Here is a 16,323-nt window from a genome sequence, read left to right as displayed (position 1 = left end):
GGCTGAAGGGAACTGATAAAGTTGTTGTTAATATTTATTTTTGTAACTTAATTCTGCATAAAACATTTAAGTGTCATTCCATGAGATCATTTATGATGGTGTGATTAGGGGTGGGGCAGGGTAAGGGTTGGGTGGGGCAATTGGTGGTGAGTAACCCTTGAGACCTGGCTAGTAGCTCAGGACTTTTTTGAGCCCTGTATGAGCTAATAACAATTGGACAAACATAGTCTGTCTGTCACTAGGATTCAGATACACACATCAGATAAAAACTATTGGAAGCTGCAGTTAAACTATCAGAACACAGGAATACTTGCATAATAGTCTCTGCTTCTGGTCTGGGTAAAATACAACAGTAGCAACAGCCCCTGTGTGTAAGGTCATGTGGAGAGCAGCAGACAGTGGAGGGCAGCAGATTCCTACACCGTTTTAAGTCTATGATCTACCAGAAAACTGAGATCCTTTTCAACAATTGACTCCCTCGGCTGTTCTACTCCAAGAATGTATGATGTATGCATGTTTTACTCCCCAAGTGCATAATTTTACGTTTATCAACCTTAAACCTCATTTGCCACACAGTTATCCAATTAAAGTGCATTAAAGTAGTAGTAAACTTGTACTTTGAACTTGTACCTACAGGTAAGCCTATAAAAAGGCTTAACTGTACGTACAGTGAATATCTGCTAAACTTGCGGTATTTAGGAGATATTCACAGGGAATTATGTCATTGATGCATGTGCTCTGAAGGGACAGCATACCGTACCGTCCCTTCAGAGCTCTGTGCCGTAAACCATTACTCTCGCACGCATCATTGCGGCTCAGCCAATCAAGCGGCTGCAGCACGTGAACCCGGAAGGAAGACTGGGTAAAGATGTAAGCCCTGGCCCCTGTCAGCGGTGACAGCGCACTTCTGGAGGGCTTAGTTTTGAGGTAAGTATTTCGTAATGTACTCATATGCGAGGCATACTAGCACATTATGGCTTAAACCACCCGAGGCCCATGATTTTTTTTAAATAGCCAGTTTACTAACGCTTTAACTCTTTCACTGCCAAGTCCGTACGCCGTACGGACCTACAGAAGTGCCCGCAGGTGGCCAAGTCAGTAAGGCCAAGTCAGTACTGCGTACGGACCTCCTTTCTCCCTCTCCTATAAGCTTATGGTCACTTCAATGACTATAAGCTTATATCAGAATTGTTCAGCAGACTCAGCTGAACAATTCTATAACTCTGATCAGCGGATTACAACCCGCTGATCAGAGTTATTAACCCCTAATGTGACCGCCCCCCTCACCCATGCCGCCGCTTCCCTGCCCCCTGCCTCTCCACCCCTGCTGCACCCTTCTATCTAAAACTGATCACTGCTATGTGCCCACTGACAGCTGATATATGGTAACCGCAAGTGTTACAATGTATCAGATTGTCATTTTCTGAATGAATGGAATCTCTATACAGATTTTTCATTCATTCAAGTAAAGTGATACAGAGAAAAGGGACTATCTTCAGTCCCTTTCTCTGTCTCAAAAAAGAGATATGGGAGTCTAATTAGACCTCTGATATCTCACCAAAGACCCCCCCCCCCTCAAAAAAAGCTAAAAATAAATAAATGACAGTAAAGAAAAATGTAAACAGTAAAAAAATAAACAAAAAGCACAAACATAGTAAGAGCCTCGCACTCACCCCTCCAACGGAGATGGTGTCAAGCAGATCCGCCTGCTCAGCGGGGGATCTGTCTGCTAATCCCCGCTGAGCAGGCGGATGACAGGTCCGTGTCTGCTCCGCTGATGCAGAGTGGACACAGTTCGCTATTCCACATGTCCATTTACATCAGTCTCTCCATAGAGAACAATGGGTGGTCTGATTGGGCCTGCCTTTAAAACGGACAGGCAGACCCGATCGATCTGCTTGTGTGAAAAGGGCCTAAGGCCTTGTCCACACAGGGCATACACAGCGTACCTTTACAGGGATGCACGGGTGTTCCATGCATCTCTGTGCAGGCAGTCCCATTTATGCAATTTGGGATTTAGCACTTGCACGAACAGAGCCGTTGCTCCCAATTTTACATCCATGTAGGTCTGCATGCATGTCCCAGAGCTCACACTGTCTGCGATCGGGGTCATGTACCCACACGGATGTCAGATTGGGAATAGCAGCTATGCCTATGCAGCCATTGCATCCCAATTGACATAAATGGGACTGTCTGTACGGGGATGCACAGAACACCTGTGAAAAATAAAAAAGCAAAGGAAAAATTGCAAAAATGGTCTGGCCATCTGAGTGTACAAAATGGAGCACAGGGCCTGGCAGCGAAAGGGTTAGGGTCTTGTTATAATTCAGGGACATCTTGTAGGCACTTTATTCCACTACATAGCTTGCTGTCTTTTGCAAACACAAAAATGCTACTATTTATCTCAAACTCTCTATCATTCATAAATAGGTTAAGCTAACAACCTTAGATAATTCAGAATATGAATCATTAATCACTACTATGGGTTTTAAAGTGATTGTAAAGGCTAATTTAAAAAAAATAAAAATAAATAACAAACATGTTATACCTACCTCCTCTGCGCAGTTGGTTTTGCACAGAGCAGCCTGGATCCTCCTCTTCTCGGGTCCCTCTTTGCTGCTCCTAGCCCCTCCCTCCTTTGAGCGTCCCTCAGACAGCAGCTTGTTACAGGGGGCACCCAAGCCGAGTCAGAGCTCTGTGTATTAATTCTGGCACGGAGCCCCACCCCCTCTCTCCCCTGATTAGCTGACTGACTTTAATTGACAACTGTGGGAGCCAATGGCGCCGCTGCTCTGTCTCAGCCAATCAGAAGGAGTGTCCTGGATGGCTGAGGGGATCGTGGACATCACTGGAGAGAGAAGGGGCTCAGGTAGGTAATTAGGGGGGTTGCTGAGGGGGCTGCTACACACAGAAGGTTTTTTATCCTAATGCATAGAATGCATTAAGATAAAAAACCTTCTGCCTTTACAACTCCTTTAAGGTATATCTAACCCCCCAAAACACTGTAATTGATTATAATATACTGCTACTTATATGTGGTGGCAGTATTAGTTTTATTTTTTCAGGATTAGCACATTTTCAGCAAGTACATTTTCAGCGGTCGCGGAAGGGAGTTTGACAAGACACGTGGCCACTCATTAAAATGAGAAGAAAAGAGGTTTAACCTTAAACTACGTAGAGGGTTCTTTACTGTAAGAGCGGCAAGGATGTGGAATTCCCCTCCATAGGCGGTCTCAGCGGGGGGCATCGATAGTTTCAAAAAACTATTAGATAATCACCTGAACGACCACAACATACAGGGATATATAATGTAATACAATGTAATACTGGCATATAATCACACACATAGGTTGAACTTGATGGACTTGTGTCTTTTTTAAACCTCACCTACTATGTAACTATGTAACAAAAAGTATCTAAACCAAAAGAAAATTGTGCTTGTGCTAAAAAATATCACATAAAAGCAGCTGCAAACACACCATGAGATATTGTCATAGTAGATAACATTGACAAAAATGAAATAAAAATTTTTGTGCATGTTATCTACTATGACAGAAATTTCCTGTTGATCGTGCTAGAAATACATTGTCAACTACTTATTGCCTTGTCTCCCATGTAAAATAAAAGAGAGGATATGTTTGTAGTCTATTTCAGGAGAGCAGCCTGTCAATACATACAGCACAGTGATTGAGTAGTCACCCTTAGACATTTAGACATGAAATATGTTACTGGAAGGATTACCAGGTAAAAAAAGAAAGAAAAAAGCCCAAAAAAGAAATATAGTCACTACATCTAGGAAATAGTAAGCGGCAATTTATTAAATTTTTTTTTTTTTTGGGGGGGGGGGGGGTAGCTACCCTTTAAGCTAATTTTATTTCCATTTACAGAATGGATTGTCTAAACCCATGGACCCAAAATTACACATTAGCTGCCTGTGGGGAAAGATGTCAGCTGCTTTAGCAAAGTCTGGTTATACTAAATCCACAGCCACTCCGTTGTCTACATTTTTCCTTACTTCCTCATTTAAAAAAAGTCAATTTTTAAGCCTCATCAATCTTTAGGAGTAACAGTACTAGAATTTTCACAGGTACATACTGTATAGTTTGGGTTTAGCAGCAATTTATTACTTGTAACCAGCAGGGGGAGCCATTGTATCTTTTATGAACTAATAACAATCCCTATGGGACGTTCTGCTCTGAGTTCCACCCCACGTTGTCATGGCAATATCATGTATACAAAGCATCGGCAAGAATGGAGCAGGAACCAGGTAAGGCTAGATTGGCATGGTGATCATAAGGCACAAATCACATCCAGAGATATGAGGGTGCTAACATGAAAAACACACATTCCTAACTTTTTTTCTTAGTTTAAGTAAAACAAAAAAGGAGTTTAATTTTAACTGAAAATGTGAACTATGCATAGTGCCCTATAGTATGTCATAATGGGTATGTGATCAGCATCCTCACTTGCATTTGACACACATTTCAGATAGGTTTCGTGCATATTTACATTAACTGGATACTTGAAACACAGCAGGACATGTTGCGTTTAAAAATGCAATGCTATAAAATTGAAAAAGCAAAAATGAGTGTATTCTGCTCCATGCATCTAGCTAAAAAAAAAACCCACTGCATTCCACCTCCCTTTCAGATGTGTTTCAGAAAAAAAAACAGAAACAGCAGTGTCTGATAGATGGAATGGCAAACTCTGATTTGATCCTGTTTGTTTGAATTTGGAAGGACTTTGGGTCAGGGACTGATGGGAATGACCTAAAGTCCTTTGCCCTGGTTCACATTGGAGTGATTTGGCATGCGATTTGACATCGGCATCAATTTCAGGCAATGGCACCATCCGAATTGGTGCGATGACGCATTTGCGGTGCTGCACTGATTCCCAAAAGTAGTTTCTGTACTACTTTTGGCGACTTCGGGGTGAGATTTACATAGACATCTGTGCAGCAACCCGCACAGATGTCTCTGAAATCGCCTCAGAAGTCGTGACTGACATGCTGGAATCGCCCCCGAAGTTGGGACATACATGTGGGAATGAAATAGTGCGAGTTCAGCTGAACTCACACAATTTCATTCACACTCTCATTGTGAACCTGGGCTTAGGGCTTCTCACACCAGTGGCTGCTTTATACCGTGGCTGCTGCTGTGCGCTGTGAAGAGAGTGGTGCCGATGCATTGTTATGATATATCGCACTGTTTACCTTTTTTATGTTATTTTTTTTTTCAACTTTTTTTTGAAATGTCAGAAAATTATATTTAATTCATCTCTATTCACCACAGTAGGCTGTGATGCGATGTACTGCGTCACAACACATATATGCCCTGGTTTTTTCAGCGCACACTACTGCAGCACAGTGCTTTGAACTGAACTCATAGGACTCAAGGCAAATTGCTTGCTTTGTCTATGCATTGGAACAGCATAAGCAAGGTTGCCTATGCAGCCTAATTCAAATGCTTTGAATGTACCGTTGGTGCTATACTTATGTCTAGCAAAGTGTGGCCATTTGTAGTACAGTTAATTCAGGACGGTGTGTTTTTTTTTTTAAAGCATATCTAAACTCAAGAACAAAAATTTATAGCATTGTAGCTTACTGATCCTTAGATGTGTTCTTTCACACTTTTTTCTTTTATTTTAACTTGGTAACTCTGCCATTTTTTATTATATCTTTTCATGTGACAGCACTGAACAAATGACACTTTTCTACAATGTAAAGTAGTGAGTGCAAAGCTTGTATAACAGTGTAAATTTGCTGTCCCCTCAAAATAGCTCAACACACAGCCATTAATGTCTAAACCGCTGGCAACAAAAGTGAGTAAACTTTTCCAGCACTGCCTTAACCCTCTTGGACATGGAGTTCACCAGAGCTTCACAGGTTGCAACTTGAGATCTCTTCCACTCCTCCATGACGACATCACAGAGCTGGTGGATTTAGGAGACCTTGCTCTCCACCACCTTCTGTTTGAGGATGCCCCACAGATGCTTAATAGGGATTAGGTCTGAAGACATGCTTGGCCAGTCCTTCACCTTTACCCTCAGCTTCTTTAGCAAGGCAGTGGTCGTCTTGGAGGTGTGTTTGGGGTCGTTATCATGTTGGAATACTGCCCTGCAGCCCAGTCTCCGAAGGGAGGGGATCATGCTTTGCTTCAGTATGTCACAGTACATGTTTGTATTCATGGTTCCCTCAATGAACTGTAGCTCCCCCAGTACTCATGCAGCCCCAGACCATGACACTCCCATCACCATGCTTGACTGTAGGCAAGACACGCTTGTCTTTGTACTCCTCACCTGGTTGCCACCACACATGCTTGACACCATCTGAACCAAATAAGTTTATTTGGTCTCATCAGACTACAGGACATGGTTCCAGTAATGTGATGAAGAGTGGGTTGAAAATGGCACCTAGTGTATTGTTTTTAAACATAGCTGCCCCTTTAAGAAAGTGTAAACACTGAACCATGTAGAAAATCTAATATAAAGGTGTTGGCGCTAAACACATACAAAAAGAATGTGAACAATTTTCAGAAAAAGTAAATAAATATATAGTGACAAAGTGACAAAGTCCAAAGTGACCATCCCAACACCATAAATAAATTAAATCTTCTGGTTTGATGTTCTATCAAATAAAAGCTTCATCACGAGTGCTCATGAGGTAGTGGTGAAGCTTTTATTTGAAGGAACATCAAACCAGAAGATTTAATTTATTTATGATGTTTGTATTGTCACTTTGGACTTTATACATTTATTTGCTTTTTCAATCACCGTATGCTTTTTCTGATATTTGTTCACATTCATTTTGTATGTGTTTTAGCGCCAACACCTTTACATTTGATTTTTGTATATGGTTCCAGTAATCCACGTCCTTAGTCTGCTTGTCTTCAGCAAACTGTTTGCAGGCTTTCGTTTGCATCATCTTTAGGCTTCCTTCTGGGACGACAGCCATGCAGACCAATTTGATGCAGTGCGTGGCATATGGTCTGAACACTGACAGGCTGACCCCCACCCCTTCAACCTCTGCAGCAATGCAATAGACTCATACGTCTATTTCCCAAACACAGCCTCTGGATATGACACTGAGCACGTGCACTCAACTTTTTTGGTCGACCATGGCGTGCCCTCTTCTGAGTGGAACCTGTCCTGGTATGGTCTTGGCCACCTTGCTGCAGCTCAGTTTGAGGGTCTTGGCAATTTTCTTATAGCCTAGGCCATCTTTATGTAGAGCAACAATTCTTTTTTTCTGATCCTCAGAGAGTTCTTTGCCATGAGGTGCCATGTTGAGCTTCCAGTGACCTGTATGAGAGCGAGAGCGATAACACCAAATTTAACACACCTGCTCCCCATTCACACCTGAGACCTTGCAACACTAACGAGTCATATGACACCGGGGAGGGAAAATGGCTAATTGGGCCCAGTTTGGACATTTTCACTTAGGGGTATACTCACTTTTGTTGCCAGCCTTTACCTGTATTCGGGTGACAACATGACATTTTGGATTTCTACACAAATAGTGACACTGACAGTGAAAAAACCTGAGAAGTCCCTTTATAATCCAAATAAAAGTTACAACAGGAGTTATACTTGAAAGTATAACTAAAGGCAAAACTTTTTTTTTTTTAGTTTTGGATAGGAGATTAGATTAGATTGGATTTGAAGAGGGATTAGAACGCTTGTTAGTTTTTTTGCTTTCTGTGCCCCCGTTACGGAAATTTACCTTCTCTATTTGGCTGTTTACCGTTATCATTGATAGTGAATGTAAAAGAAAATCTCAATTTTTGGGTTGTCCCCAGAATAGTAAAAGAGGGGAACTCTTCCAATGGGGACACCAGTTCTGGTGGCCTGAGGGTCCACAAGAAATTGCAACTATTATCTTACACTCTCTCTTCCACGTTGTACTAAAAACATTGCTCCCACTGAAGCGTTATAAAACACTATGTAAGCCACAGTAGTAGGACTTGTAGTAGGGGGGCAGTAAAAACTGCCTGTCAGTGCTCAGACCATACGCCGCACACTGCATCAAATTGGTCTGCATGGCTGTAGTCCCATAAGGAATCCTCTTCTAAAGATGATGCACAAGAAAGCCTGCAAACAGTTTGCTGAAGACAAGCAGACTAAGGACATGGATTATTGGAACCATGTCCTGTGGTCTGATGAGACCAAGATAAACTTATTTGGTTCAGATGGTGTCAAATGTGTGTGGCGGCAACCAGGTGAGGAGTACAAAGACAAGTGTGTCTTGCCTACAGTCAATCATGGTGGTGGGAGTGTCATGGTCTGGGACTGCATGAGTGCTCCCAGAACTGGGGAGCTACAGTTCATTGAGGGAACCATGAATGCCAACATGTACTGTGACATACTGAAGCAGACATGATCCCCTACCTTCGGAGACTGGGCCGCAGGGCAGTATTCCAACATGATAACAACCCCAAAAACACCTGCAAGACGACCACTGCCTTGCTAAAGAAGCTGAGGGTAAATGTGATGGACTGGCCAAGCATGTCTTCAGACCTTTACCCTATTGAGCATCTGTGGGGTATCCTTAAATGGAAGGTGGAAGAGCGCAAGGTCTCGAACATCCACCAGCTCTGTGATGTCATCATGGAGGAGTGGAAGAGGACTCCAGTGGCAACCTGTGAAGCTCTGGTGAACTCCATGCCCAAGAGGGTTAAGGCAGTGCTGGAAAATAATGGTGGCCACACAAAATATTGACACTTTGGGCCCAATTTGGACATTTTCACATAGGGGTGTACTCATTTTTGTTGCCAGCGGTTTAGACATTAATGGCTGTGTGTTGAGTTATTTTGAGGGGACAGCAAATTTACAGTTATACAAGCTGTACACTTACTACATTGTAGCAAAGTGTAATTTCTTCACATGAAAAGATATAATAAAATATTTACAAAAATGTGAGGGGTGTACCCACTTTTGTGAGATACTGTATTTAGCAATTGAGAATTTATTATGTCCAATATATATTGTATATGAGAGATTCATACTGCAGTGGTGGAAGCAGATTCGCATAGAATTGGCAAATATTCCATAACAGTGTTCTATTTCTGTATGCATACTGTAGCTCAATGATGCAACCATTAAAATAGTTTTTTATTGTTCACTTTACAAAATATAAGTGCCATTTTCTATACACTCCTTTCAACAAGCTAGCGGAACATTTATGCACTTTCTGGCAGTATAATAATCAGTACAGAGACAGTGGACTTCAATGCACGAGAAGTGGTACAGTAGAATTTAAAAAAAAGACTGTATAAAAAAGTACTTAAAAATACGATATCACCTGCTCATTGCTGCTTATTTTTTATTATATTGCTGGAATGTGTTTTTTTTTCCCCAGAAACTTTAAAGAAAGTTTGTTTCGGCAGCACCCAGGAACGTAAACAATTTCCATATCACTGTGCACCAGACCGCTTGGGTAATGAATTAGCCCCTATCAGAGGGAGTCCGCAATGTGGGCCTGGATGCTATAACAATGAAGAGGTGGGTCAGCAAGATGTTAAACAGCTAAATTTACAACCAAAGGCTTAACCAATTATTTCAGTTTTAATATAATGTATAATATATTTATTGTTGTAGTATAAAGGAATTAAACAACCCCAAGTGCCGTACACCATCAGGTAAACAAAGAAAATTTTGAAAATACCGCGCCAATCAAAAACATTGAATAGCGACCAACACTCCAAAACGACCAAATTGTGCAAAGTACATGAAGATAAACAGTGTAGCGCTAAAGTACAAACTATGTGAGAGAATAAAGTGACAATTATATTCACAGAAAGACTAACCGTATCTAGTCTCCAAATTACGTAAATTGGGGAAGTGAGTCCCAAATGTGTAATCTAATGACATGTGAAACATACATTCATCAGTGATGAGAAGAAACATTAGTATCTCCTCCGTAATGATCCAAATCAAAATAAGGGATAAGGTACTCTTACCAACTTTGGTGGACTCACAGGCCGTCGGCGGTGAGTCAGAAAGGCTTGCACTGTCTTAAGATGGAAGACAGTATAAGAGTGGACCATGCGTTGGTAAACCTCTTCCTTCTGATGGGGGACCAGGATCCTGCCCAGCAGAAGTCTCTTCAGACGAAACGCGTCGGATCTCTTTGCTGTACCCAGCCACCCACACCACGCTTGCCTTTTTTATTACTGGAATCGATTCTATTACATTTCTTTTATATTGTCATATTTTTATGGATTGTCCGATGATCGTGACTGATCGAATAAATACCAATTGAATTTTTTGGATTTACACCATGTGGAGGCTCCTTGTTTCTTTCTTTATACATGGTTTACCAATGGTGACAAGGACGGTGATCGTTTAGACCATCCGGGCAGGATCCTGGTCCCCCATCAGAAGGAAGAGGTTTACCAACGCATGGTCCACTCTTATACTGTCTTCCATCTTAAGACAGTGCAAGCCTTTCTGACTCACCGCCGACGGCCTGTGAGTCCACCAAAGTTGGTAAGAGTACCTTATCCCTTATTATGATTTGGATCATTACGGAGGAGATACTAATGTATCATCTGCACTGTATGGAATTCGGTATATCTGTATGATATTTACTGGGACTAGATCATTTCCAGACTCATTTGGAGGCCATACCTCTCACTTAAATTGTGGACATTTTATTATTATTATTACTAAGCTTGCCATGTATATTTCACTTTCTCTATGAATGTGGACACATTAAGTTATCACTTGTTTTGTCCCAATTATCATTTTACACTATATATACTTTCTTATGTTTCTTCTCATCACTGATGAATGTATGTTTCACATGTCATTAGATTACACATTTGGGACTCACTTCCCCAATTTACGTAATTTGGAGACTAGATACGGTTAGTCTTTCTGTGAATATAATTATCACTTTATTCTCTCACATAGTTTGTACTTTAGCGCTACACTGTTTATCTTCACGTACACCATCAGGACCCTACAGTCACTGTAGTAGAAGCAGCCTCAGCCCAGCTGTTTCAGGCCACACCACTGATGCGTTTTGTCCCGCCCAAAAATATATATTATATATAGGTTTACACTTATAATAAAATGGTTAACATGATTAATATGACCAAAGCTTTCTGTTTTACATAAAAGTGGAAGAAAAAAGGGTCTAATAATGCTGGCAGCTTGGCTGTCTTTGCCATCGATATTTATTGAGTCATTGACCTGAAACAAACTGCAAATGAAGCTACTCCTAATTTACATACTTTTTCCAAGTCGGTTAGCTAGAAAGCAAAAACTTTTTGCATCAGCACTGGACAACTATCATTTTCAGGAGGATAGCTTAGTAACGGTAGACTAAATATTGCCCTTAGTTTTCCTTTATTGTTGTTTATCGGCATTAAATGCTTTATCGTTCAACAATACCTCAATTTTTCTTCTTGAATAAAGTTTGTGTTAAGGGAATATTTTGTAATTTGTTTATTCTAACTTTTGATTCAATTGGCTTTGTGGAGAGTATGGTACCAAGACATGGGTCTACTAGTGCATCCTTAAAGTTATTTTTAGATGTTAGATTCTTTTAATGCTGCGATTTGCTGCTGTATTACCATGTATGTTTTATTTTTCAGGTTACCAACATGATATATCTTCAGAACAGGAAACCCATGAGTAAAAAAGGGTACACTTTGGGAGCCAGAACAGCAAAACGTTTCAGCTCTAATGAAAAGGTGATAGTCAAAGAAGGCATTTTAGTGGCTGATATAGAGACTGACTATGTGTGTATACCTCAAATTGAGGGGCGTTAGCAATAATGTACTGAAAATAAATTTCATTAATTCTTCATCCTTGGTAAGCAGATGATCTGAATGTCATATGCTCTACAACAGATATATTCGGATGCATAACGCATTCTTTTTTTTTTTCTCTCTAAATTTCAAAAAAATTTAATGCACTGCAGCTAGTTGCAATGCATTGCAGAGTGACAGAATGCACTGTGCAAAATGTAACATGTCTTGTGTGGTTGGTGTACATGTTGGTGTGAATTGGAGCCATAGGACATAGGGCAAATAGCCTTGTTCCTGCATTGGGCAACGATGCCAAACACAGTCAACATCACTGATGTGAACAAACCCTAATTGAGCGGTTATGTCTTGAGTAGTCTAATTATATATATATAGCAGTTAATTATATATATACTGTAAAGTTCCTTATAAAATATAACCAGGTAGTTCTGTCTCAAAATGTGACACATTGGGAAGCCAAGCATTCAAACTGTAACATCAGTGTGCATTTCTCACTTTAATATCTGGCACTACTCTCTTACTAATAAACATCTGTCTGATATTCTGGTTTAAACCCTGTTTATCAGGAAAGTACAGTATCTAGGATTATTTTGGAGCCCACACACATAATATACAATCCAGTGACAGCCACAAACAAATCTCCAAGAGCCCAAGGTAATTTAATGATAAAATTGACTCAGAAACAAAGCGTTTAGGGGGCCAAACATAACCCTTCTCCTTCATCGGGGCTTAAGAATTCTGACTGGGCTTAAATAGACTCAGGTGAGCAGATACCTTATAAAACTGCACTGTGATTTACTGCTTGGAAAGTTTCAGAAGGGCAGGTTACACCAGTGTTAGTGAATGCACCAAAATGATTATTTTGGGGCTGGGGTGATGTAAGTAATGACAAAACTCTCACCTATATACAGCATCTCACAATAGTGAGTACACCCCTCACATTTTTGTAAATATTTTATTATATTTTTCATGTGACAACACTGAAGAAATGACACTTTACAATGTAAAGTAGTGAGTGTAAGGCTTGTATAACAGTGTAAATTTGCTGTCCCCTTAAAATAACTCAACACACAGCCATTAATGTCTAAACCGCTGGCAACAAGTGAGTACACCCCTAAGTGAAAATGTCCAAATCAGGCCCAATTAGCCATTTTCCCTCCCCAGTGTCATGTGACTCGTTAGTGTTACTGGAACCATGTCCTGTGGTCTGATGAGACCAAGATAAATGTATTTGGTTCAGATGGTGTCAAATGTGTGTGGCAGCAACCAGGTGAGGCATGCAAAGACAAGTGTGTCAAGCCTACAGTCAAGCATGGTGGTGGGAGTGTCATGGTCTGGGGCTGCATGAGTGCTGCCATCATGTACTGTGACATACTGAAGCAGAGGATGATCCCCACCCTTCGGAGACTGGGCTGCAGGGCAATATTCCAGCATGATAACGACCCCAAGACGACCACTGCCTTACTAAAGAAGCTGAGGGTAAAGATGATGGACTGGCCAAGCATGTCTCCAGACCTAAACTCTATTAAGCATCTGTGGGGCATCCTCAAATGGAAGGTGGAGGAACGCAAGGTCTCTAACATCCACCAGCTCCATGATGTCATCATGGAGGAGTGAAAGAGGACTCCAGTGGCAACCTGTGAAGCTCTGGTGAACTCCATGCCCAAGAGGGTTAAGGCAGTGCTGAAAAATAATGATGGCCACACAAAATATTGACACTTTGGGCCCAAGTTGGACATTTTCACTTAGGGATGTACTCACTTGTTGCCAGCGGTTTAGACATTAATGACTGTGTGTTGAGTTATTTTAAGGGGACAGTAAATTTACACTGTTATACAAGCTGTACACTCACTACTTTACATTGTAGCAAAATGTAATTTCTTCAGTGTTGTCACATGAAAAGATATAATAAAATATTTACAAAAATGTGAGTGGTGTGCTCACTTTTGTGAGATACTGCATATTCTTTATTTGCCCTCAAAATATGTGCCAAGTTAACCATGATGTACAATTGCTGACCATATTTTTAAGTATGTATCTTTATATCATAGCTATGTGGCTAATTTTTTTTTGCTTTTTCCAGATGGAGACACCAAGTCCTGCAGAGTATCAATCATTTTGGGCCAAAGAGCGGACATTCTCTGCAAGCTATGCTCCTTTTAGTATCAAAGATGTACGATTTCCAGGCAAGATGACAGATATCACACAAAATCCTAGGTATTATAATTTTATTAGTATGTGATTGTCACAGCCTTGGTAGTCCATGTTAGGCCATGTGTTGCTTTTTAATATAATACATTGACAGAAATGAGTTCAGCAGGTGGTTGTCCCATTTATTCCACATCACTTTAAGTGGGTTTTAGGTGCATATAATTAAGTGGTATTATATGAAATGCCAAATGTGTAGTTTGCTGTGTTTGCTTGTAATCAACATATTTTAGTTCTAAAGTACCTGGGGAGAGGCGAGGGGAGATTTATTATTTCACTAATGCAATGTACTAATGCAATTTTTACAGCCCAGGAACCTATGAACATTATACAGAGCAGGGTAGAAAGGTGTCTTGGCCTGGACGATTTGGATCCCCTGATTGGTCTTCTGTGCCCTCTTTGCAGAAGAGAACATTGAGATCAGAGGTAACTGATTTACTTCTCCTTTCAATACGAGTCTGTGAGTATAATGGTTTACTGTTTATTTCTGCTAAAAGTATTATTTTACTGAAAGAAGAATATCTAACTGGAACCAATTGCTAGCAGATAAAGTGAAAAAATAAGCAGTTACTGAATTTGCACAGATATGTATGTGAAAAAATTAAATAGATTGGCAGAACAGCTAGTACTCACTCTCAACTGGACTTGTTTTGTAATGTTGAAAACTTTTTGCTGCTTATTAAAGTAGCCTTTTCAGCAGCTAATGAATAGAAACAGACTGCGAGGTCTGGGCCCACCCCACAAAACTTGCTTCCATCCTCAGTCTTCTATTACCCCAGTATTCTTTCTACTTCCCTCCTTTCTCTCTTGCTTCTTCGTCTCTAAAACCCAACACGCCACAAATCTAGGGCTGCTACTATAAACCCACAATCCTTATAACATCTAACTTTATTCTACAGTATGACACCTCTACCATATCAGGAACTTCATTACAGTCTACATTCACAGCTTTACTCCGGACTATCTGGAGCCACACATTTTATAAACCTCACCAGTTAGTCAACAGCCTAATATCAACCTCACTCACAATCACCTGCTTCACTTTCCCGTCAATATATGTTTCTAGTAACTTACTACCCTAGAACAAGGGTCTTCAAACTGTGGCCCGTAGGCCAGATGTGGCCCTTTGCTTGCCTTTATCCGGCCCTCAGGAAACTATTCTTTTCACTGATATGAGCTTCCGATAACACCAAAGACAGGGCACTATTCCTCCCACTGACACCAACAATGGGGTACTCTTACTCCCACTGACACCAGAGATAGGAAACAAAGTCTCCCACTGACACCAGTTATAGGGCACTATTCCTCCCAATCACACCAGTGATGGGGCACTATTCCTTCCAATGGAACCAACAACGGGACACTATTCCTCCAACTGACACCAATGATGGGGCACTATTCCTCCCACTAACACCAGTGAAGGGGCACTTATTCCTCTCACTGACATCAATGAGGTAATGTTTTTCTCCCACTGACCACCAAGCCTATGGCATTGTTTACTCCCACCGATGCCAGGGTATTTTCCACTCCCACTGGCCACAGTGGGGCCGCCCTAAAGTTTGAAGGGCATTAAACTGGCCCCCTGTTTCAAAAGTTTGGAGACCCCTGCCCTAGAACATTTAACATTGTGAATACAGTACTGTATGTTTCACAAATGAGTTTGTACTCTTTTTTCTTAAAACTACAATAAAAAACTCTTTTTGCAACTAAAATAAATTGTATGTGTATGAAAAGTAAAACTTTTGTTAGCAAAATAAAAATATTATATGCACCTAATTATTAACATATTCTGTATTCCTTATTGGTTATGATTGTAAACACCATTGTTTCTTTTACTGTCTTCTACAGTTATCAACAGATAAAGAATTTAGGAAAAACAGGAACCGGGTGGCATATTTGAGTTTGTACTACAGTTGACCAAATACTGCAAATAAAAGACTTTATAATCCATTTTGGTAGTCTTGTGTCTGCTTTCTGTGAATTCATATAATAATAATAGTATGTATAAATAGGGGGAGATTTATTGAGGCCTTTTAAGGCATATGTGAATAGACATGTGTCAGCTGACACCCTGTGGCATCTGAACCGATCCGGGCGGATGGGGATATGTTCGCCAATCGCCATCCATCCGGCGGATCAGATGACAGTTGGATGGAAACAGACAGGCAGTCCATTTCCTTTTAACCGCCCTATAGAGAACAGAGGGCTGTGTCCGTGTCCGCTCTGCATAGCGGAGCGGACACGGACCTGTCACCCGCCTGCTCAGTGGGGATCAATGCAGAGATCCCCCGCTGAGTAGCCGGATCCGCTTGACGGATTCTGCTCCATCGGAATGGAGCCTAAA

The 16,323-nt window shown here is 40.9% G+C and overlaps 1 protein-coding gene across 1 annotated transcript; it reads left to right on the top strand.

Annotated features, from left to right (window-relative positions):
- Positions 1-4,165: 4,165 nt before the first annotated feature.
- Positions 4,166-15,929, top strand: CIMAP3 (ciliary microtubule associated protein 3). The gene is made up of 6 exons (XM_073618002.1): positions 4,166-4,267; positions 9,356-9,498; positions 11,598-11,696; positions 13,855-13,988; positions 14,288-14,405; positions 15,828-15,929. Exons 1-6 carry the CDS (start codon positions 4,252-4,254, stop codon positions 15,894-15,896), a joined length of 579 nt encoding a protein of 192 aa, XP_073474103.1. The 5' UTR covers positions 4,166-4,251; the 3' UTR covers positions 15,897-15,929.
- Positions 15,930-16,323: the final 394 nt, after the last annotated feature.

This window comes from Aquarana catesbeiana, linkage group LG02, assembly GCF_042186555.1.
Source record: "Aquarana catesbeiana isolate 2022-GZ linkage group LG02, ASM4218655v1, whole genome shotgun sequence".
NCBI lineage: Eukaryota > Metazoa > Chordata > Amphibia > Anura > Ranidae > Aquarana > Aquarana catesbeiana.
The sequence above is the reverse complement of the archived record's forward strand: the minus strand, read 5'-3'. Positions and strand labels throughout refer to the sequence as shown.